This window comes from Leopardus geoffroyi, chromosome D3 (genome assembly GCF_018350155.1).
Source record: "Leopardus geoffroyi isolate Oge1 chromosome D3, O.geoffroyi_Oge1_pat1.0, whole genome shotgun sequence".
NCBI classification, from domain to species: Eukaryota; Metazoa; Chordata; class Mammalia; order Carnivora; family Felidae; genus Leopardus; species Leopardus geoffroyi.
This window is the reverse complement of record NC_059339.1, coordinates 48,285,631-48,310,951: the sequence shown is the minus strand read 5'-3', so window position 1 is coordinate 48,310,951 and position 25,321 is coordinate 48,285,631. Positions and strand designations below refer to the sequence as shown.

At 34.5% G+C, this 25,321-nt stretch overlaps 1 protein-coding gene across 5 annotated transcripts in view; it reads left to right on the top strand.

Annotated features, from left to right (window-relative positions):
- Positions 1–25,321, top strand: part of SS18 (SS18 subunit of BAF chromatin remodeling complex) — an 89,414-nt gene that overhangs the window by 31,901 nt on the left and 32,192 nt on the right. For all 5 annotated transcript variants that reach the window (XM_045459338.1, XM_045459339.1, XM_045459337.1 and 2 more), the window contains exons 4-5: positions 8,599–8,752; positions 12,614–12,835. In XM_045459338.1, coding sequence (XP_045315294.1) covers positions 8,599–8,752; positions 12,614–12,835 — 376 coding nt within the window. The remainder of the gene's footprint in view (positions 1–8,598; positions 8,753–12,613; positions 12,836–25,321) is intronic.

Below are 25,321 nucleotides of genomic sequence, written 5' to 3'. Positions count from 1 at the left end.
GTATTTGTCTTTATCTGACTGACTTACCTTGCTTAGCATTATGCTCTCCAGCTCTACCTATGTCTTTGCAGCTGGCAAGATTTCATTTTTTTTTTTTTTACGGCTGAATAATATTTCATTATATGTATACACGGCATCTTCTTTATCCATGCATCAGTTGATGGACACTTGTGCTGCTCCTGTATCTTGGCTATGGTAAATAATGCTGCTGTAAACATCAGGGTGCACGTATCCCTTTGAATTCGTGTTTTTGTTTTTGTTTTTTTTAATATATGAAATTTATTGTCAAATTGGTTTCCATACAACACCCAGTGCTCATCCCAAAAGATGCCCTCTTCAATACCCATCACCTACCCTCACCTCCCTCCCACCCCCCATCAACCTTCAGTTTGTTCTCAGTTTTTAAGAGTCTCTTAAGCTTTGGCTCTCTCCCACTCTAACCTCTTTTTTTTTTTTTTCCTTCCCCTCCCCATGGGTTTCTGTTTGTTTTTGTATTCTTAGGGTAAATACCCAGTAGTATTGCTAGATCTAGGGTAGTTCTATTTTTAACCTTTTGAGCAACCTCCATATTGTTTTCCAAAGTGGCTGCACCAGTTTGCACTCCCACCAACAGTGCAGGAGGGTTCATTTTCCTCCACATCCTTGCCAGCACCTCATTGTTGTTGATTTTAGCCATTCTGACAGGTGTGAGGTGGTACTGCATTGTAGTTTTGATTTGTATTTTCCTCATGATGAGTGATGTTGAGCATCTTTTCGTGTGTGTTGGCCATCTGTGTATCTTGTTTGGAGAAATGTCTGTTCATGTCTTCTACTCATTTTTTAATTGGATTATTTGCTTTTTGGGTGTTGAGGTTTGTAAGTTGTTTATGTATTTTGGATACTAAACCTTTATCAGATATGTAATTTGCAAATGTCTTCTCATTCCATAGGTTGCCTTTTTTCTAAATTCTGTTAATTGTTTTCTTCACTTTGCTATCTTCTCTCATTTTGAAAATTGTCTTTTTATTCTCTTTATGGTGTGTTTATATGAACAGGGTTTCTAACTGAAATGAAATCCAATTTATCAATCTTTGTTTTCTTTCTGTATCTTGAGAAATAGTTTGTTGTATCAAGGTCATGAAGATATGCTTCTGTTTTCTTCTAAACGTTTTTTCCTTAATCCATGATCCATTGCAAATTAAATTTGTGTATGATCTGAGTCTAGGAGTCAAGGTTCATTTTTGTTCATATAATATTCAACTGATACAGTACCATTGAAAATATCATTTTTTTACCCATTGAATATAAGTTGTTTTATTATAAGTACGGTGACTGTATGTGTGGATCTATTTCTCACTACTGTTGGTGTATTTATTTATCCTTATACTAACAATATATCTCAAATTAGTATAGCAGTTTGTGATGGTCTTTTTCAAGAGTATCCTGGCTATTGTAATTTCTGTGCATTTCCATATAAATTCTAGAATAAGCTTGTGAATTTTCTTCAAAAAGCCTCCTGGGATTGTGATTGAGATTGCATGGGATTTCTAGGTCAGCATTGGGGAAACTGGTATCTTCACTATATTGAGCCTTCTAGTCAATAAAAATGGTATATCCCTCCATTTAGTAAGCGTTTAATTTCTTTCAGCAGTGTTGCATTGTAGAGCTATTGCACATCTTTCTAGATTCATTCCTAGTTATTGAATTTTTCGATGCTATTATGTATGCTGTTATTATTAAAAGTTCATTTTCTAGTTTGTTGGAAATATATAGAAAATACAGTTGATTTTTATATATTGATCTTGTGTACAATTATTCTAATAATTTGTTACAGATTCTCTTGGCTTTCTGTGCACTCAATCATGTCAAATGTGAATAATGACAATTATGTGTCTTTTCCAATTCTTTTTTACTTTTTTTTAACTTTATTCTTAATGCTATTGATTTGTTTATGGGTTTATTTATTATGTTGAATAGATATGGTGTTAATGGATACTCTTATTCCTGAATTCAAAGACTCCAATATTTCATCAGTAAGATAATAAATTTTTGTAAATTAGATTTATTGGATTAGGAATGCTCCTCTAGTCTTAATTTTTAAAAGTTTGTATTATGAGTAGGTACTGAATTTTATCAAATAATATTCCTTTATATATTGAGATAATTATATGGATGTTATTTTGGTAATTTTGTGAGTTACAAGGATTAATTTCCAGAATTTAAATCAGCTTGCATTCTTTATAACCAAGTCTATTGATTATATAATGCATCATCTTTTTAATACAGTCTGAGTTTCATGGTTTGCTAAAATTTTGTTAGGATTTTTGTTCATGAGAAAGTTTGGCTTGTTGATGTCTTTCTAGTAATGTCCCTGTTAGGTATTGATATCATAGGTTTGGTGACCTCATAAAAGAATTGGGAATTGTTCTCCTTTTTGTGTTCTCTGGAAGAATTCATATGATTTGTTTAGGTTTGTATCCATCTGTGTTACTTCCTTCATTGTACTACTTTGGATTTGATAGGCTGTCTTTTCCTAGCTGCTTGAAGTGGAAGCTTTTATCATTATTTTTTTTACTTTTCTTAAACATGCATTATAAATATGCATTTTAAAGCTACAAATTGTCTTTTTAGCATAGCTTTAACTGCATCTCACAGATTTTGATGTTGCATTTTCATTATCGTTCAGTTAAAAATATTTTTAAATTTTTTTTGTGATTTCTTCATTGAGTAATAGGTTATTGGCTTTCTGTTACTGATTTCTAGTTCAATTCCACTGTGCTCAGAAAACATACTCTATATTATTTCAATCTTTTGTTATTTGATGACTTGCTCTATGGCCCTTTATATGGTCTAGTTTGGTCTATGTCATGAGTACTTGGGAAGAATGTATATTATGCAGGTGCTGTGTATAGTATTTTACATATATTAATTGAGTTAATAGCCGTGATTTCACATCTTTTATATTCTTAGGGTTTTTCATTTTTGTTTTGGTCTCATTATTCTACCAATTACTAGAAGAAGCGTGTTAAAATGAAGCCATTATTATGAGTTATTCTGTTTTTCCTTTTGGTTCTGTTAACTTTTGCTTTATAGACTTTGAAGCGGTGTTACAGGATGTATAGAAATTTATGATTGTTACATATTCCTGTTGAACTGATCCTTTTATCATAAGTATTCCTCTAGTATTTTGAGTAGTGTTTTTTGATTTAAGTCAACTGTCTGATATAAATATAACGATATTACCATACTTTTATTAGTGTTTGCATAGTATCTTTTTCTTTTAACATGTGTATGTCCTTAAAGTGGATCTTTTGTAAACAGAATATAGTTGGGTGTTTTAAAAATCCAATCTGATAATATTTGTTATCTAAGTGAAATGTTGGGTCCAGATACATTTAACGCAGAACATGATATAATAGGATTTGAGAATACCAGCCTGGTATTAGTTTTCTATTGGTCTCTTCCTTGCCTTTCTTTGAACTAATCAAGCATTATTTTTTCTCTCTACTAGTTTTTTAGCTGTACGTTTTTATATGTGTATACATTTTTAAGTAGTTGCATATGAAATTACAGTGTACATTTTGGATTTATAAAGATTCCAGTCTAAATTTGTACTTTTAGCACTTGCTGAAAAATGCAAGAGACTTAGAACAGTGTACTTAACTTATTCCTTTTTGTGTTTGTCTTTTGTGTTAGTTCTGTCATATATTTTATACTTTTATGTCTGTTTAAACCATATAAGCCTTTGTTACAATTATTCTAAATATCAGTATTAATTTGTATTTGTCTAAACACTTACCTTTCCATTTCTCTGTATTAAGTTCTCTACTTCTTTGCTGCCATCTGGGGTTATTTTCCTTTAGCTTGATGAATTCCCTTCATCTGTAACAAGTTCTCTCAGCTTTTGTTTATTTGAAGCTCTTACTAATGCATCTTCACGTCAGAAGATATTTTCTCTTATAGAACTCCAGATTGGTTGGTTTATTTTATTTTCTTGTTTTGTCTTAGCATTTTAAAGATGTCATTTTATTGTCTTCTATTTCATTTATTTCTGATAAAAAAAAAATGTCATTAGTCTTGTTGTCCTTCTCCTGAAGATAATGTGTCTTATTTTTTCTGACTACTTTTAAGATTTTCTCTGACTTTGGTTTTTAAGACTTTGACTCGGGTATCGTTTTCTTCATATTCTGGTGAGGTTTATAGAACTTCGCATGTCTGCTTAGAGACTTGTGTTAGCTTTGGAAAATTTTTGACTGGTATTTTTAAAATATTGCCTATGATTCATTTACTCTGCTTTTCTAACTCCAGTTAGATGTGTGTTAAACCATTGTAGCATGTTGTACATGTCTTTATGCTTTTATTTTTTTAATGTTTGTGCCTTTATGTTTCTTGGTGTGTCATATTTTTTATACATTTCTTTCAGTTTACCAATCTTCTATTTTGCTGTTTCTAAACTAGTGAGTTCTTAATTTCATTGATTGTATATTCCAGTTCTGGAATTTCCATTTGACTTTTCTAAGAATTCTAGTACTTTGCTGAAATTTTCCATCTATCCTTTTTTTTTTTTTTTTTTTTTTAACCACTGAGCATATCAGTCGGTTATTTTAAGGTCTCTCAGATAACTCCAAAATATGAATGACCTGAGTGTCTTTTTCTGTGTTCTGTTATTTCTTTTAGTTGTTCATCTATTCTTTTTTTTTTTTTTTTACAAAAATTTGAGATAAAATTCACATAACATGAAATTCACCATTTTAACTTTTTGAAGAATACAATTCATTGGTTTTTAGTATATTCGTAGTGCTATCCGACCATCACCACTGTCTAATTCCAAAACATTTTCATCAACTCAAAAAGAAACCTCATAAATGTGGGCATTCAATCCCAGTTTTCCCTCTGTCCATTCCCCGGTAACATCTAATTAGTCTACATTCTTTCTCTCTGGATTTACCTATTTTGGATATTTCATATAAATGGAATTATACAAATGTGTGGCCTTTTGAGTCTGACTTCTTTCACTTAGCATAATGTTTTCAAGATTCATCTATGTTGTATGTTGAAGTATGTTGAAGTATTGATACTTCATTTCATTTGTGGCTGAATAGTATTCCATTGTATGAATGTTTTTGTTTATCTATCATTTAATAGACATTTGAGTTGTTTCTGAATTTTTTGTTTTTTTTTTTTTTTTGTTTTTTTGGTTTTTTTGGCTATTATGAATAATGCTACCATGACATTTGTGTGCAAGTTTTGTGTGACTGTGTGTCGTCAGTTCTCTTGGGTCTGTACCAGAAGTGGGGTTGCTGTGTCATATGGTAACTCTATGTTTAACTTTTTGAGGAATTGCCAAATTGTTTTCCATAGTGGCTGCACCCCTTACAATCCTGCCAGCATGTATGAGTTTCATTTTTTCCACATTCTTGCCAACCCTTGTTACTTTCTGTAGTTTTTAAAAAAAAAATTATAGCCATCCTAATGAGTATTGTCCGTTTAATCTTGTTTTTGGAATGCTTTGTAACTTTTCATTGAATGCCAGACTTATGAATGAACAATTGTGGAGCTCTACTTGGTGTTATCTAATTGCAAAGAGAGTTAAGTTTTCCTTTGGAAGGTAAAGTACTTAGAGTACCTTGAGTACTGAGCATTGTCTATAAGAGTTGTTAGGGCTGATATAGTTGTTTTGACCTTAATCTAAGAAGAGCCTTTTTTGAAGTCTCAACAGAGAGCTTGCGTTGTTTACAAAGGCCTTTCTGACTTGGTAGGGACTACTGCCAGTCTTTTGTTTCCCTAGCCCTGGGCAGAAGCTGAAATTTCTGCTCAGCTCTTTAGCCTCTTAACTGCTGTTCTATGCTAGTTTTTGTGAATTTTCATCCTGTTTGTGGTTCTTCCACTCTGGGATTTTGTTCTTCAGGTTCTAGCTTTCTGATAGTCCAGAATTCCTCCTCCTCCTCAGTCCAGTAGGGCTGCTGCCTCTGTTCGGGCTCTGTTTTCTTGTTACCACAGCAAAGTTAGGGAAAAATCCAAGGTGTTTGGAGGAGCTGATCTTCTGTGCTTCCCTTCTTTCAAGAGTTGTAGCCCCTCCTGTTTCTCTCCGTGTAGATTGCTCTTCAGTGCCTTCAAACAATTTTTACATTTGTGTAGATTTTATAACTTTTATTGGCAGATGGGTTAGTTTGATAGAAGCTACTGTATTACGATGGGAGCCGTGAATACTGATGTTTCATTAAGTGCGTCGCAAGAAAATGAAAAAGCTCTAACCTATTGAGAGTGAGAACATACATTTTCAGCAGAGAATTTGGACAAGAATATAGAAGGCGGGATTTTTATTTTCAAATGAGAAGAAGGTCACAGTCAGCCATATTTGAAGGATAGTAAAGGATCATTTCAAAGTAAGATATGTGACAGTTGATGTTTGGTAATTTTTTTAAATTCTGAACGAAGTTATTAAGTGTTTAAAGAATCTGAAGTGGATAAAGAATTTAAAATGAATTGGGGGCGCCTGGGTGGCGCAGTGGGTTAAGCGTCCGACTTCAGCCAGGTCACGATCTCGCGGTCGGTGAGTTCGAGCCCCGCGTCGGGCTCTGGGCTGATGGCTCAGAGCCTGGAGACTGTTTCCGATTCTGTGTCTCCCTCTCTCTCTGCCCCTCCCCCGTTCATGCTCTGTCTCTCTCTGTCCCAAAAATAAATAAACGTTGGAAAAAAAAAAATTAAAATGAATTGAAGAAAAAATATTTAATAAAGAGCAGTTATTTTCTAGATTTAGTAGTAAAGGAACTAAGACTCTGAATTCTATTTATTTACTTATTTGCTTTTAAATTTGTTTTTGAATTTTATTTATTTTAGAAAGAGAGCATGAGTGGGAGAGAGGGGCAGAGGGAAAGAGAGAATCTTACATAGGCTCCATGCTCAGTACAAAGCGTGATGTGGGGCCCCTCCTGGGCCCGATCCCACAGCCCTAGGATCATGACCTGAGCTGAAATTAAGAGTTGGATGCTCGGGGCGCCTGGGTGGCGCAATCGGTTAGGCGTCCGACTTCAGCCAGGTCACAATCTCGCGGTCCGTGAGTTCGAGCCCCGCATCAGGCTCTGGGCTGATGGCTCAGAGCCTGGAGCCTGTTTCCGATTCTGTGTCTCCCTCTCTCTCTGCCCCTCCCCCGTTCATGCTCTGTCTCTCTCTGTCCCAAAAATGAATAAACGTTGAAAAAAAAAAATTAAAAAAAAAAAAAAAAAAGAGTTGGATGCTCAATTGACTGAGCCATCCAGGCACTCCAAGACTGTGAATTTTAAATGGGTGCTATTAGAGTTGTACTTGGTTATTTGTGTAAATGTTGGTGATGTTAAATGGTTGGCGATTTGAGTATTTACGTGTGATGACTACAAGACAATGTTTTATTGGTTAAGGGTATCAGAGAGGGTTGTGTTCACAAAATCGGGATGGTACAGAAACAGTAACTAAGTAGCCATGTAAAAATGTGGGAGAAGGACACCCGAGTGGCTTAGTTGTTGAGTGTCCAACTTTTGGTTTTGGCTCAGGTCATGATCTCATGGTTTGTGGGATTGAGTCCTGTGTTGGGCTCTGTGCTAGCAGCGTGCGGAGCCTGCTTGGGATTCTCTGTCTCCCTCTCTCTGCCCCTCCCCACTTGCACTCTTTATCAAATTAAATAAACTTAAAAAATGTGGGAGGAAGAGAATGACTGAAGTATGGGAGCCAACATTATGTTTTTAGAACATAGAGAGGTAGAGAAAGAAGGCAGAAATAGATCTGTAAATAATAGCTCCTTCTCCTCCTGTAGGCTTAAAAATGGGGATTTGGAAAGAAACTAACCATTTGCTTTCTTCACCAAAATATCCCCAAGAAGGGAACCAGGTGTTGCAGACCACCTTGTATCTGTGTTTTTCCTTTCGCCCTTTTGTGAACTCTCAAGGTTAGTCAGTGATTTTCTTCACACTTTCATTAGGAAATTTGCCAAAGGCATCCTTTTGAGGCAGCTGTCTCTGTACCCTTGGAGGCCATCAGTAATGTTTCCGATCTATAGGAGTCGTCGGCACAAAAATGTTGGACTGAACTGAGTCTTCGTGGTTTAAAACGTTCCCTTGCCAAAATTTATTTCCCCCTCAAACAGTACAAAGTATATCATATTTAGGGGCTTCCTGTCCTTTTATAAATTTTTGTTACAGTGACTTTTCAGGTAAAATCCATCATTAATAGTAAATATGTCTAAATATATTAATAATGAAAGGAAACTTCACTTTTAAAACATAATTTAAGTAACAACAGTGAACACATTAAAATCCTTGTATATAAACAAATGTGAATTTTGGTATAGAATATTTAAAAAATGTATTTTCACTATTGAGATTTTATAAAGTAAAATATACTTTAATTGTGGTGTTCTTTTGGTCTGAGGTGGTCAGAAGGTATCTTCACACTAATGATCTTGTTAAGTTTGGGGGTCATATTAAATTTGATGTAAATAATTTGTTATTAAAATGCATTAGAATAAGTTGAAATGTATTTGTGTTTTTGTTCCTATTTAGTTTAATAGTACAGGCAACTGTTACATGCATCTTTAATATATTAGTCTAACTGTTTCTCTTGTTTTACTAAACTGTCTTCTTTCAGCCACCCACACAGAATATGCCTATGGGTCCTGGAGGGATGAATCAGAGCGGCCCTCCCCCACCTCCACGCTCTCACAACATGCCTTCAGATGGAATGGTAGGTGGGGGTCCTCCTGCACCACACATGCAGAACCAGATGAACGGCCAGATGCCTGGTAAGTTTTTCTCCTCTAAGACATTAACACCAGAGTTGCTTAGCAACTGAAACGACATGGGGGCTCAAGGGATACTAGATTGTTGATGACAAAACTGCTTTGAATGCCCCCGAGTACAAGCTCTCTTAGAGTTTGTTAGCTACAGAGCTACGTGACCTGTATTCAGTGTTTATCAGGCTGCCCTTGGGCTTTGATGTAGCTGACACACAGCATTCCTCTGATGAACAGAACTGGCTAAATTTAGTCTGTCTGAAACTATGCAATACAGCTGGCTTTAGAAGCTTTTTGGAAAAAAAGGCATTGCGCCATGACTTAAGAATTAAAATCTCTTTATAGATTATAAAGGTATTATAACATTTCCTTGGGTTTTGTATTTACTTAAAAATTTACTGGTCTCAGAAACAGTATTGCTGGAAAAAACACATGAGGAAAAGAAAGAAAACAATCTGTAAAGTGCTAATGTAATATATTTAGTATTTCCACATTGATACTATTGAAGCGGAGTATAAATTTTTACAAATATATATGTTTATGGCATAATATAAATATGGAAATTGATATTAAAGCAAATTTAAAGGAAAAATAATTTCAGATGTTTTAGATAATGAGTTATTCCTTTTACTATTTTTCCGTTCTAAGTTTGGAGCCATTTAGAGTATCTTCCAGGCCGTTGGATGCTTAATTAGTTACCTTTTGCTGATTTGAACTTTTAATCTGAAAAGTATCATTAAACTCTTTTGTTTTTGCAACAATAGCTACAACCCATACCCATAATTCTTGGTGGGTTGTTTCCTTCATTTAATGTGAAAATATTTTTACTTTCTAAAGACAAAGGCTATTTTCATTAACAAAGTATTATACAGATAGCAATAATGAAAGTAAATGAAATAACAAAGCAATTCATTTGTAAAATTAGTAATTAGCATCTTTAGGATAGTCTTGTCTTAGCTGATTGTGTTGGTTGGTAGCATTGGTATCCAGGGACAGTGGGTGTAGAAAATGAAGTAAAGGAGAACACAGAGCAAAAGAAGCCAGATAGCCCGGTTTATAGAAGATGGGTGTGCGATTGATTGTGTAGAAGGGTGATGCTGTTTCAGTGGCTGTCTTCTGTTTCCTTTGGGGGCTTGCCACAGTCCATGGCCCCCATGACCCACACCCTGGGAGGGGAGGAATAGGAATAAAGACCTCTAACTACTTGTTATGTTGTAGTCAAGAGGAAACTTCTGGTGAGTCCACATTTAGCTCATCAGGACCTGTTGCTTTTAGAACTGGAAGGGTAGTGCGAGTTAGGAGTTTTGTGACTTTTTATGGTCGTACTGTTAATTAGAATTTTGACTTCTCCATATAAATTCAAGCTTAAGGCCAGAGAAGCACTTGAGCAGCAATGTAATTATTGTTAATGTGACATTTGGGTTTTTGTATAAGGCCATCTGGAGTAGTTACATTCTTTATAAACCAGAGATTTTTCAACTAGTTATGACATAGGTTGTCCAGAACACTGTAGAGCTTCCAAAATAGTCTCTTATAGAGTGTTCTAGTTAGGTGTAGGAGAAATTGGTCCAGTTACTTATGTTTCCTTTATTTAAAACCTCCTTAATAGACCTTAGCCAACTTTTTTGGGCACACAAATTTGTATCTAGTCTTTCAGTTTCCTATTTTTGTGTTGTTTTTTGTTATTTTGTAAATCTGAGTCATAGAGCTACTTATATCTTCTTTGATCTTGGTCAGATAACATCAGTTTCATATTCCTTTTTAAAAATGTTTAACTTATTTGAAAAAAAATAAGATAATGTATGTCGCTGGTACCAAAATCAAAAGGTACCAAAGGGTATACAGCCCTTACCTCCAGATACTTTGTTCCAGAGAGTCATTGGTGTCTGGGTATCCTTCAAGAGATAATTCTCTGTATCTAAAACATATGCATATGCACATTCCTTTTTCTTTTGTCTTACTCTTAAAAAAAAAAAAAATACAAGTGGTGGCATATATTATGTAGTATTATGTTTAATATTTTTCCCTCTTAAAGATATATCTTAGAGACCATAAGTATATAAAAATATATTTTGGAGACCACTCAGTACATAAAGAGCTGCCTTATGCTTTTGGTGGCTGTATTTCATTCTTTTTCATGGAAGCCCCTAATTTATTTGAACTATTCCCTTATAATGAAATACAGGTCATGTCTAATCTTCTGGTATTAAAAACTATGCTGATGTGAATATGCCTGTAAAATAAAAGTAAGCAAACAAGTAAATAAATACATATGCAGTTTTGCATTCATGGACATATGTACATGAAGACCTATATATTTATAAGATAAAGTCCTAGAACTGCAACTGCTGTGTGAAACATATATGCATTTTAAAATATGGTAGTTATTGCCAGGGCACCTGGGTGGTTCAATCGGTTGAGCATCCGACTTTGGCTCGGGTCATGATCCCATGGCTTGTGAGTTCCGAGCCCACGTTGGGCTCTGTGCTGACAGCTCAGAACCTGGAGCCTGCTTCAGATTCTGTTTCCTTCTCTCTCTGCCCCTCCCCTGCTCACAATCTGTCTTTCTCAAAACTAAATAAACATTAAAAAATTAAAATATGGTAGTTATTGCCAAATTGCTCTACGTAAAAATAGTACTCATTTATATATTTATATACCTCAACAATGTATGAAATTACTTTTCTTCAGAGATCAAAACTTTGGGTCTTTAGAATCTGAAAAATGAAAAAAGGATCTCATAATTTTAATTGGCCTTTTTATTATAAATGAAGCAGGCAGTCCTCTCATATTTATGTCTCTTTGGTAGTTTTTGTGTGAACTAATCATTCCTGTCCCTTGCCATTTTTTTTTTTTTTTTTTACTGCTGGTGGTCTTTTACTTACTTTATATGTTCATGTAATTAGTTCAGTCTGTGATATGTCTTGTAAAAAATTTTTTCCTACTTTTTAATACTTAGTTTCGTTTTGTCTGGTTTGGTCATACTTACATTTTTTTATTTTTATGTAGTCTAGTCTAGTTTATCAGTTTTTTATGGCTCTGGGTTTTCTGGCATGCAAGAAGGCTGTTCCACTTCAAGAATATTTTAAAAGTTCTTTTTAAAATTCTCTTTTATGGTTTCTTTTCCTCATTTTCTTTTTTAATGTTTAATATTTTATTCATCTGGAACTATTTTTGGTGGAAGGAATGTGGTAGGACTTTTTCCAGATGGCTACTCATTTGTCACACTATTTATTGAATTTCACCACTATTATCATTTACAGAATTAGAAATTTGGGTGTGTTTTTAGACTCTGCTCTGGGTCCATTGATCTGTTAATTCATTTATATGCTAGTACTACACACTTTTCATTACTTCAGCTTTAGAGGCACCTGGGTGGTTCAGTCCATTAAGTGTCTGACTCTTGATTTCGGCTCAGATCATGGTTTCACGATTCATGAGATTGAGCTCTGTGTCGAGCTCTGTGCTCTTCGGGCAGAGTCTGCCTGGGGTTCCCTCTCTCTCTGCCCCTACCCCGTTCATGCACACATGCTCTCTCTCAAACTTAAAAATAAATAAAAATAAAAAATTACTTCTGCTTTATATGTTTGCTCTCTTATAAAGCTAGTTGATCATTGCTTTTCTTTTTCAGAATGTTGCTGGCTTCTAAAAGCATTAGTTTCTTAATCTATAAAATGGGAATAAGTTCTACCTCACAGTATTTGCTCTCATTCATGTAATGCATTTACTTTGCTTGCTGTTGATTAAATACTCAAGTTATTGTTTGCTATTGTTATGTATGCAAAAGAAAATAAAAAGCTCTTTAAAGTACTTTTTAACAGACCATGTGTTTTAACTTTCATATTTGGTTCTGACCACTTTTCTTCAAAGGGCCTAACCATATGCCTATTCAGGGACCGGGACCCAATCAACTCAATATGACAAACAGTTCCATGAACATGCCTTCAAGTAGCCATGGATCCATGGGAGGTTACAACCATTCTGTGCCATCATCACAGAGCGTGCCAGTACAGAATCAGATGACGATGAGTCAAGGGCAGCCAATAGGAAGCTATGGCCCCAGACCAAATATGAATATGCAACCAAACCAAGGTAAATAAGCTTGATATCGTTCTCCACTAGAATGCTATGTTAGCCTTCGAAAGTAAAACAGTTATTTCAAGTTGGTAGCTGATTCTTGAAAATACAGTTTAAAGTAAGTAATAGTCATTCCTATAAAAAAGGAACATTGAACTTGACACTAGTTTAATTGTTTTTGCATTTAGAAGTTAAATTGCTTAATTTAGCTTTTAAGCTTATTTACTTTCATGTCTTTTGGACAGTTCATTTGAGATTGTTGTATTTTTATTAAAAAAATTTTTTTTAATAGATGAATAGCCAAACATTTGTTTAGAGCTAGAAGGTTGAGAAAATATAATTTTATCTTAGCAAGTATAAGCTGTTAAACTTTTACTCGATGGTTTTGTTTTGTTTTGTTTTGTTTACTTATTAAGGATTTATTAATTTATATGAATTTCCCTTGATTTTTATGAATGTTTTCTGATGTTGTGTTTCAGCATTAAGAGGTAATTTTAACGTAATTTGTTATTAGAGTTTTCAGTAGAGATGCTGTTGTATTCTTCTATTCTTAGAATGGGATGAAGTCTATTAAAGTTTGTTACCAATCTCAGAGAATGAAATTATCATGTTTCTTTTTTAAATATTCTTGTGAATAATAACTAAAAACCAGTAAGTGGCGCTCTGTTCTGCTAATTGCCTGCTAAAACATTTGGCATATTGCCAGCCTAAAGCTATTTCAGTTGCAAAATGTGAGGTTAAGTGTAAGATAGAATTCATATTTGCAAAAAATTTTTCTAGATTTTGATTTTGAAAAACAAAGCACAAAAGTGCACCCAGATAAAGGGAGTTAAGGTTAATTTGTTGATAATTACTTATGATGAAATAATATATTCTAACACTTAAATAGTAATACAGAAGCTTTTATATTTTTGATGAGATACACCGAAAACAAAGAGAGCCAATATAATAAATTATCAGTGTAGCTTCACAAAAGTGGCACTTGCTCCATTTCTTCCCTCCCCCTCAAGTTGTTTAGTGCCCATGATGGAATTTCTTTTTTTATTTTATAAAATTAGGTCAATTAAAGGTTTAGAATAACAGCAAGATCCAGTCAGTGGCAGGGGAGTTCGGAGGTTTCTCCATACAGTTTGGTTACCAGGAGAGAGAGAGCAAGAAATTTGGTAATGATTCTCACAGCATCTACAGTAATGATGGCACACTATTTAGAAACTGTAATTAAGAAAATGATAGGGTGTTTACAAGAATGGACGTTGCTATAAGATTTGGAGAACAAAAAAATAATGCATATAGCAATGTGCATGTAGAAAATAGTAACTGATTTTTGGAGAAAGGAATTGAGGTTTTTATAGGAATTTTTTGTTCTAAACGTTGGGACCAACTGTTCTTTTTATTTGTTATTTATTTAAAAAATTTTTGTAATGTGTTTTTATTTTTGAGAGAGAGACAGCGTGCGAGTGGGGGAGGGGTAGAGAGGGAGACACAGAATCTGAAGCAGGCTCCAGATTGAGTTCTCAGCACAGAGCCTGACATGCGGCTCGAACCCATGAACCGCGAGATCATGACCTGAGCTGAAGTTGGACGCTGAGCCATTCAGGCACCCCTTTTATTTATTTTTTTGAGACAGAGAAGGCACAAGTGAGCAAGGGGCAGAGAGAGAGAGAAAGAGAAAGAAAGAAAGAAACGGGGCTTGCCCGGAGCTCATGTTTTACTCGAAGCAGGGCTGGAGGTCACCCCAACTCATGAACTGTGAGATCATGACCTGAGCCAAAGTCAGATGCTTAACAACTGAGCCTCCCAGGCATCTGGGACCAACTATTTTTAAAAATGTCACGTTTTGTATTTGTATTACTAATGTATAGTTTTTCTTTCTACTATAGTAGTTCTGTTGCTTTTTGCTTTGTTTGCATAATTTATGAATTTCTTACTAGTCATTTTCTGTATAGTCTGTTTTCTGTGTAGGGATCTGACTTAAGAAATAAAAGTTAATTTTTCAAAAAACAATACGATGGAAATCTGTGAGGAACTTTTCAGTATTTTAAAAGTCTCTTCAGGACAAATAAACTTATCAGTTAAATTTTGATATTTCATATACAAAGAATGCAAAAGAAAATTACAGTTGCCAAAAAAAGAGAGAAAGTTATATGAGCTTGCAGGAATGTCTACTTTCTTAATTATGAGTTCCTTGTACGACATTTTAATTCTATGATATCTATTGGATGAAAAAAGATTTTATATGAGTTTTATTTAAAGTTTTAATATTCATTGCTTATAAAACATTTTCTTAGCTTTAAAAGTAGGCTTCATGTTTTACATTAAAAGTTTTGTTTTGATAAATAGGTGGAAGAAATCAGAGGGGACCACTTTTTAAACAGTTCGAGAAATGCTTAGAAAACATCAAAATCCTATAAAAGGAAACAATTTAACTTTCAGAACTCTTTAACATTTGTTGAGATATTATTAGCTGTTCTTTGAGTTAAAATCAAAATATCGAAATCGTTTGGCTATCCCTGTATTTCTACATACATATTTCTGTATCAAGAGATCTTAGAAAAACTGTTAAATCTACTTACCATTTTTTAAATAATGGGGTTAATTAGTCAAGGAAAAGAAACATTTGTGGGATTTCTTACATTAAACTTCTGTCAAGTGACAAAAAAATGGAAAAAGACTAATGCGGAGAATTTTTATTAAAAGGCAATTATTATTACATTAATTATTATTTAAGTGACAGAATAATTAAAAGGCAATTATTACATTAATTATTATTTAAGTGACATATTTGGGAGCTTTAACTGATAATGTGGTAGTAGTTTTCTAAACAGAACGTTACAGATCAAAGTCTAGATGCATTTATTCTGATAGCTTTGAAGTGACTTTTGTTTTTCCCTTTTTCTTCCTTCCTTCTTTCTCTCTCAGCTTTGAAAATGAAATTAAGGGGGGGGCGGGAAGTAACTTGTCTAAAAATGTTGTCATTGTAATTTAGGAGTCTGATGGAAATTAATACAAAGAACAGATAGACATAATTTATTGTTGTGATTGTTTAAAAAAGCAGAGAAGTATTCTGTTAATTTATACCATTAGCTCTAGTATAATAAGGCACATTGTGTACTAGTGTTACAATAAAAGTACTATCTCTAGGAATGAAATTGTAGAATCTTTTGAGCTTCATTAGTTCTTTAAAAGCTGTGTTTAGCTTTTAAATGTTTTACTGAAAAATTAAATCAAATCAGCACAAAGACTGTTATAACTAAAACTTGCAGACCAACCACACAAAATATGTCTTTTCAAAAAGCTACACAAAAAGTTGACCCCATTAAATTTACTAATCGTATATTACTGTGTTCATGGTTAGTAAAAGAAAATTCAGCAGTTAATGTTTTTTTTTTTACTTAAAAAAAATGCATGTGTAATAATGGCATTGATATTGGTGATTTGTAGTTGATTTGTAGTTTTATACATATCTGTGAATTGAGAAGACTGAAATATTTTTTAGTTTAGCAACTAAGTTTATTACTATAGCACAGTATTTTTCTCCGTGTTCTCTTAGAGGGTCTACTACTTCCAGATAAAATGAAAAGTTTAGGAACTTTTTAAGTTGTTTCTTATACTGGTGGCAAAATGTTGTAGTCAATCCAGCGTAAACTTTCCTGTGTTATTTTCACTATTATCCAGATAAAAGTTCAGGATTATTACTTTGAACTTTAAGAATAAGACTTGTATTCAAAGTAAATCACCATCCTCTTACATAATTAGATCTGCTTACTCCTATATACAGCATAAACTTCACTGGAATTCAAATACTTGAATTCACTAGAATTAAAAAAAAAAAATGGAGGAAGTGTATCTGTTTTGTTCTAGTTCCTAGAACAATGCCTCAAAGTAGGCATGCAAGATCTGTTTCTTCAGTGAATAGGAAGTAAACCCAAATGTTACATGCTGACCTGGAAATACAGAGTTAGTACTTTAAAGATATTTCTTTAATAAAACAAGTGGTATGTTCATTAGAGTATTAAAAGTCAAGTTAGAATAGCAAGGCTTTCTGAAAGTGACCAACAGTTACACATGATAGAATCTGCAGTTTTTATTCCCAGGCATTAATATTTGTAGTTTTTCTCATTTAACATCATTTTAGTAATTACACATTCAAATATAAAGAGTTTTCACAGATTACTTTTTGCTAAAACATGTATTTCACAAGTTCTGTGTGTATAATTCTTCAGACTTGGATCCAAATCTTGGCCCAGTAGATTATTGTATGTGGGACCTTTGACGAAATTACTTAATAAGGAAGGTGAAGTGAAACGATGCATATACAAATTCTGATTCAGAATTGTTTGCATAATTGGTATGAAATTAGTTGGTCAGAATAAAAAGCTTTTTAAAAAAATACTTATTTTGAGAGAGAGAGGGAGAGTGTGAGTGGGGGAGGGGCAGAGAAAGAGGGAGAAAGAATCACAAGCAGGCTCCGTGCTGTCAAAGGCAGCGCCTGACACGGGCTCGAAATCACGAACTGTGAGATCATGAAATCAAGAGTTGGATGCTTAACTGACTGAGCCACCCAGGTGCCCCTAAAAAGTATTTTTTTAATAACAACAACAAAAAAATTGAGATAAGTTTATCAGTTGTCTCTTTTAGGCACATCAATTTATTTCTGGTTTTAGTTTTGTTTGAATAATATTAAGAAAGTCCTGATTCACTTAGGTAATAAGTTACAAATGATAATGGTCTAATCTGGAGGCTTGATGTTAGAGTAGTGGGAAATTTTTATCTCAGTACTTTTATTATGTAAATATGAAGGACAAAGAATATGTATTACCATAGCTGGGAGTGTTATATTTATCTTATTATATTGTGGATTATTGTCTGATAAGAGTTATACCAAGCAGATGTGCTTGAGATGAGCCTAGCACTTAATTGTATATGTGATCATAGTAGTATATTTCTTTGCACCTCTTCATTATCAGTATTTGTAGATCTACATCATTTTAAAAATAGCATTCATGATATGGATCTAACAATTTAATTAAACCATATCCCCCCCCTTTTTTAAAAATATGGATGGTTTTATTGGTTGATTTTTTTTTTTAATTAATATATTTATTTGAGAGAAAGTGCAAGTTGGGAAGGGGCAGAGAGAGGGAAAGAGAGAATCCCAGGCAGGCTCCATGTTGTCAGTGCAGAGCCCTGCAACGTGCGGCTCAATCTCATAAACCATGAGATCATGACTTGAACCAAAACCAGGAGTTAGATGCTTAATTGACTGAGCCACCTAGTCGCCCCACCGTATACCCTTTTGATAATGCTTCTAGTCTTTTACTATTATAACTACTTCTGGAACAAACATTTTTTTTTTTTTTTTTTTTTATAAGTTTAAATTTTTTTTTTTTTCAACGTTTATTTATTTTTGGGACAGAGAGAGACAGAGCATGAACGGGGGAGGGGCAGAGAGAGAGGGAGACACAGAATCGGAAACAGGCTCCAGGCTCTGAGCCATCAGCCCAGAGCCCGATGCGGGGCTCGAACTCACGGACCGCGAGATCGTGACCTGGCTGAAGTCGGACGCTTAACCGACTGCGCCACCCAGGCGCCCCTGGAACAAACATTTTTGTATATAGATCTTTGTGTACTTAAACAAGAATTTAGTAGAATGAAGTTTAGAAATAAAATTGCTAGGTAAGATACATAAATACTTAAAATATTTGAGAGACACAAATATTCAGCCCATAGCATTTGCTATTTGCATTTTTTCTGTGAATTGCCTATTGTGTTCTATATTCTGTGATTTGTCTATTTATTACTAATTTGAAGGAGTTCTTTATAGATTAAGGCTAGTCACCCTTTAGTATATATAAAACATTTTGGAAGTTTTAGAACACTAGGAATTTAACTTTTTTAAATGACTTGTTCTAGGGGCGCCTGGGTGGCGCAGTCGGTTGAGCGTCCGACTTCAGCCAGGTCACGATCTCACGGTCCGTGAGTTCGAGCCCCGCGTCAGGCTCTGGGCTGATGGCTCAGAGCCTGGAGCCTGTTTCCGATTCTGTGTCTCCCTCTCTCTCTGACCCTCCCCCGTTCATGCTCTATCTCTCTCTGTCCCAAAAATAAACAAACGTTGAAAAAAAAAATTTTTTTAAATGACTTGTTCTAGTAATAGGATTCTGAAATGGTAATGTTACTTTTGTGGAAATATGTAGTTATTTATTAATTATGTCAGGCCTTTTGTTCAGCATTTGTTAAATTCTGGTCCAGATAGACTTAGGTAATAATTATTGCTAAAATGCTTTGGAGGACTCTGCCTGCTTGCTAGTGTGTTAAAATGTCTCAGAAGTCCTACAGTAAAGAAACTGATTTGATTTTGGTTAACACAAGTGTTTCACAAGTATAACACAAGTGGTAACACGAGTATTTTTTGGGGGGGGGGGTGCATATTACTGATCAAAAATAGGAACTAATATTCAGCGAGTGCCAGGTATGTATGTATCCAATTTAATCCTCACAATATCCTTGAGGTAGTAGTACTATGATTATCTTCAGTCCCTGCATGAGAAAACATGTCCTGTAGAAATCTAGGCAGGCCTCGTTTGTGCAGTTCTGGTATGCATGAATTTGAGTTACCACAGTTTGGTTAAATGACACCTTTTACCCAACAGCATGGTTCAGATTTCAGTTATGGTAGATGAACTGTGAGCCCTTGTATGAAGTACAAACTTAGCTTCTGTCTCTTCAGTTTACGAATCACTGCATAAATAACAGATGACTGTCATAATCAGTGACTATTCATGTCACTTTTAGATGCTGCCAGTGATTGATCGCTGTGTATTTATCAGTTTATGCACATAAAGCAGAGTATATAGCTGTATTGCTTCCTTGGTTCCGAGTTATAAACCTTCATGATATTTTATGAAAGATAGAAGTGTAGTAGGGAAATGAGAAGTAATACTGCTGGAAATGAAATCCAAATCCTTTGTAAATAAAGTTAGAGAAGAAATTGCTGACTGGGAATGTTGACACTACTGCCATTTGAGAGACTCTAGATGTGCACTGCAAGTACTTTAGTGAAGGTGAACTCATTGATAACGTGAGAGTACTGGTTGTGATGAAAAGAACGAAGCTGTCCCAAAGAAGGTAAGACTGACAAAATACTTCCTGTTGAAATTCTTGGAGACATTTCATAACATTGAAAGTAGAAAGGATAAAATGTTGGAAGCTGACCTGGACTTAAAAAGGAAGATGACAGTCGGCCAAGTTGTAAAAAAGATGCTAGCTCTGAGAAGTTAGCCGACTGCAAAGTTATAGGGAATGGTTCCTAAGACTGGCCTCACTTGTGACACTCACTGCAACTTCTGGGGTTCCCTTAAGCACTCTCGGGTTCAGAAATTTACTGGAAAGATGCACAATACTCACTGAAAACTGTTACACTGAAGAATTATGATTTATTATTATTAACATCAACCAAGGGAAAAAGTGCATAGGGAAAAGTCCAGAAGAGGTACCAAACATGGAGTGTCTCTTTCCATGGGAGTCAGGATGCATTGCTCTCCTGGTCCCAATGTGTAACAATATGCACCGAGTATTGCCAGCCAGGGGAGTTTACCTAAGCCTCAGTGTTCAGAGGTTATATTGGGGCTGCATTATGTAGATTTGATTACCCAAGTTATTAATCTTAGTCTACAGTATGTAGTTCTTCTGAGTATGACCCAAAGTCCCTACCCACGTTCAGGAGCTGTACGAATCCCCAAAATTTAACAAATATAATAAATCTTCAATATGAAAAAAACGCTACAACTTTTTTCCTTCCAAATGCAACACAGAAAATTTATAAATGAAGACATTATTTCAAATATTGTATCCCGTGGAAATGGCATGTTTGACTTCTAGTTGATTTGAATATGTGAGAATTGTGTGTACACTCATCTCTCTTCACTGTTAAAATTGGTAAATCTATGTAATGTTGCTTAATATTGCAGGCTTCTGTTCCGTTTCAGGTATATGCAGCAATTATATCATAGTTCAGATTATATTAGATATTTGTTTATAATTTGATCACTATTGCTGTCTTGGATGAGTTTTTCAAGGTTGTAATTTTTTCCTCAATGATGACATTTTTCTGGTTATGAAAATAACTAATATTTAATATGAAATATCTGGAAAATACAGAAAAGAGTAAAGTCTAAAAATCACATACAGTCTTACTTTACAAGTTTTAAGTTACTTTACAGACAAGGTACAGTCCACCTAGGTATAGTAGGTAGACTGTACTTAGGCTCTTTGTAGCAGATGTTTGTTTGAGTACTTGTAATTACATAATTATTTGTAGTATCTGTTTAATTATTTTTTCCTAGACTCTTAAGTTCTATGAAGTCAGGAGCGTGTCTTGTTCACTACTTTGTCCTATTTGTTGACCGATAGATCTAGGTTTCCTCATGTCATAACAAATTAGAAAGCTAGCATTTTTCTCTGTGCTATTGTCATCCATCAACTGTCATTCCAGAAATGAACCAAATAAAGAAGTGTCAGTTACTGTCAGATAAAACAGATGACCATCAGTTTACTGAAACCTTTTGGGTTTAGGGGACAAAATCCAGATGAGTTTCTTCAATAGATTATAAACTCAGTTTCATTACATTTTTTATTTAAAGATTTTTTTTTTTTTATGTTTATTTACTTTTGAGAGAGCATGTGTGAGCAGGAGAGGAGCAAAAAGGGAGGGGGAGAGAGAGAATCCCAAGTGGTCTCCCTGCAGTCAGCACAGAGCCAGACACGGGGCTCAATCCCATGAACCAGGAGATCATGACCTGAGCTGAAATTAAGAGTCGAACGCTTAACTGACTGATCTACCCAGGCGCCCCAATGATGCATTTTTTTAAACTTTATTTTGAATTAATTACAGGTTTATAGGAAGTTACAAAGGTAGTACAGAGAGAGTCTATGTGTCTTACCCCAAGCCATCTCTAATCCCTCGCAACCACTGTTACGCTTTCATTTTTATACTTTTGTCATTTTCAGAATGTTATATAAATGGAATCACACAGTATGAGACCTTTAGAGATTAACTTTTTTCACTCAACCTAATTAATATTTTTCCAAGTTGTTGCATGTATCAGTTGTTCATATGTTGGTATTGCTGAGTTAGACTTCCATGGTATGGATATACTGGTTTGTTTAACCCTTGAGGGATATTTTAGTAGTTTCCAATTTTTGGCTTTTTACGTAAAGGTGCGATGTACAATTGTGTACAATTTCGAGTTTTTATTTGCACAAAAGTTTTCCCTTTTTTGGGATAGATACCAGCAGTGCAATTGCTGGGTCATATAGGTATACGTTTAGTTTTTTTCAGAAACTGCCAAACAGATCACTAAAGGAGCTGTACCATTTTAACGTTGCCCCCCAGCAACGTATAAGAGGTCTGCTTCTTTTTTCTTTCTTTCATTTTTATTTTTTATTTTTGAGAGAGAGGGAGCATATGTGTATGCACAAGTGAGGAAGGGGCAGAAGGAGAGGGAGGGAGAGAATCCCAAGCAAGCTCCACACCCAGCACAGAGCCCGGCACTGGGCTCAATCCCAGGACCCTAGGATCATGACTTGAACTGAAACCGAGTCGGATGCTTAACTAACTGAGCCACCTAAGTGCCCTGAGAGATCTGATTTCTCCGAATTCTTGTCAACATTTGGTATTGTCAACATATTTTTTTTTTAATCTTAGCTGTTCTAAAAATGTGAAGTGATATCTCATTGTGGTCTTAATTTGCGTTTCCCTAACGGCTGCTGATACTGAACATCTTTTTTGTGTGCTTATTTGCCATCTGTATGTCCTCTTCAGTGAAGTCTCTTCATGTCTTTTGCCTATGTTCTAGTTGGATTGTTTGGTTTTTTACTGCTGAAATTTGAGAAGTCTTTATATATTCTCCTAGGATTAATTTTTAAATTTTCTCCCAATATTTTTTTACATAAAATTCAAACATGCAGGACACTTGAAGGATTGTATCTGTATAGTTGCCACCTGCTTTCTACAGTTAGTATTCTACTAAATTTGTTTATTGTCTGTCTATCCATCTACTAATCCATCAATTGTGTCTTATTTTTCAAATGCATTTCACAGTAATTTGCAGATATCAGTATACTTTACTCGTGAACACTTTAGTCTGCATATCATTAGGACTTAACATTGTAAAATTTTATTTATTTTTAAAATAGTCTTTTTAAGGTAACATGTATATGCAGTGAAATGCATAGATCTTAATTGTATCATTTGATGAGTTTTGATGTATTTATGACACGAATTCCTTATGATTCTTTTTATAGCTAACACCTTAAGTACCCTATGAGATGCAATCTTACTCTAATTTAAACATTTAAAAAAAAATTTTTTTTAATGTTTATTTATTTTTGAGACAGAGGGAGACAGAGCATGAACGGGGGAGGGTCAGAGAGAGAGGGAGACACAGTATCTGAAGCAGGCTTCAGGCTCTGAGCTGTCAGCACAGAGCCCAACGCGGGGCTCGAACTCACGGACCGTGAGATCATGACCTGAGCCTAAGTTGGACGCCCAACCGACTGAACCACCCAGGCGCCCCCCAATTTAAACATTTTATATGAACCATAATCCAGCTTCTTTTATGGTCGAAGTGGATGATTGGTTATTCTTTCTCTTAAAACTCTATCTCATCACGTGGTCCTAAGACTACATGGATTGGAATCACCTGGGGTAGTTGTTAAAAAAAAAGATTTGTGTGCCCTATCCCATACCTGCTAAACCAGAATCTCTAGGAATAAATTTTAGAGATTAAATTTTAACAGATATTCTAAGTCATGCTTATTTATTCCCTCAGAATTTTTCTTGGCAGAATAATCTCATATGTGTCAAATGGTTTGTAATTTTCCAACTTTCATGCTAAGTGACACAAAACTATATGTTTTAATGTAGCACATCTCCATGGCTTTCTACTTGGGCTTGTTAGAGTTCCTTTCAGTCGATTATGATAGATGTTTAGCACTGACTTTGTTTTTGAATTAATTTTATTTATAGTAAAGTCAAAACTATGTATGAGGTCCAACTCTTAAGAAATTGCCTAATGTTTTATTTTTCTGGATTTATTAAACAACAATACATCCCTTTTCTAACTTTCAATCACCAGAAAACTAAATGCATACTCTCATTCCCAGACTAGTTTGTAGAGATGCCTATGATTTACAATTATGCTCTTGAGAATCCAGGGTTTCTTGACTCAACACTGTTGACATTTTGAGCTGCATAATTTGTGTGGAGGCCTATCCTATGCCTTGTTGCGATATTTAGCAGTAGATCTGTCCTGTCTCCACTAGGTGGCAGGAGCACCACCACTCATAGCAGTTGTGACCACCTAAAATGTCTCCTGGGGGACAAAATCACGCATGGTCGAAAATCACAGCTTTAAGAAATGGTTAATATGAGGATCTGCATATAAGGATGGTCTGTGTTACTAAGGAAACAGCAGCAAAAGTTATTGATACTAGTATGTTTTAATACTTTCATGAAAATTTCTAAAAATTTCATGTTACGGAAAAGTTTATATCTCTTAGTGAACTTTTTTTACTAGCTGATATCTATCATGCTTCTGTTTTTTTTTTCATTGGCTGCTAGGAAACTCAGCTAAGTTTGTATTAGTTACAGTGACTTTACTAAGTTTGGAGGATTTTATTAGTTACTTGGCTGTTCTTTTGTCTTTGATATTATATCTAAATGCCTTATGAACTATTGAAAACTTGATGAGGACAGATGTACATTGTAGGTATGTAAAAAATTCCGTTCATTTTGAATGGCTATTTAATAGATAGTGGGTTAGCTAATTGAGTTTGCTAGAATACTGGAATTTTTTTCTTGTAAATAAACTGTTAGTAATACCTTCAAATGAGAGCTACAAATGGTTTAGTTTGAGATTGAAAAGTTAAGAACAGTAGTAAAATGTAGTGAAATACGAATAGGAAAATATGCTTGGAGGGCATTACTTAAGCAATTTCATAGTCTAATTCTTATTATAGCATATAGATAGAGGTGGGGTAAAGAAACTTCTTGCATTTTAGGATTTTTATATTACAGTATATTAGTACATATGATACACTATTAGTGTATTATTAGTATAGTAACATCTATAAACTATAGTGTGTGTGTATATATAGATGTAGTATATTATGGATAATGTTACCTAGAACTGTTATCCTGGGATATATTACATGGGAGAAGTATGATTTGACTTTGGAGAGGAGATATACATAGTGGCTTTAAAGTTGTCATCATTTACTAGCTGTGCAACTCTAGGTAAGATTCTAAATGCTTGTAAACCTTAAATTAAATTTTCTTACCTGTAAAGTGAAGTTGATGATAGTATTACCTGTTTCATAGAGTTTGGGAAAATAAATAGTATACATAAAACTCTTAGCTTAGTACCTGGCTTGTACTAAGTTCTCATTAACTGTTAGCTGACATTTAACCTTTATTTAAAATCGTTCATAGGTTAATTATAT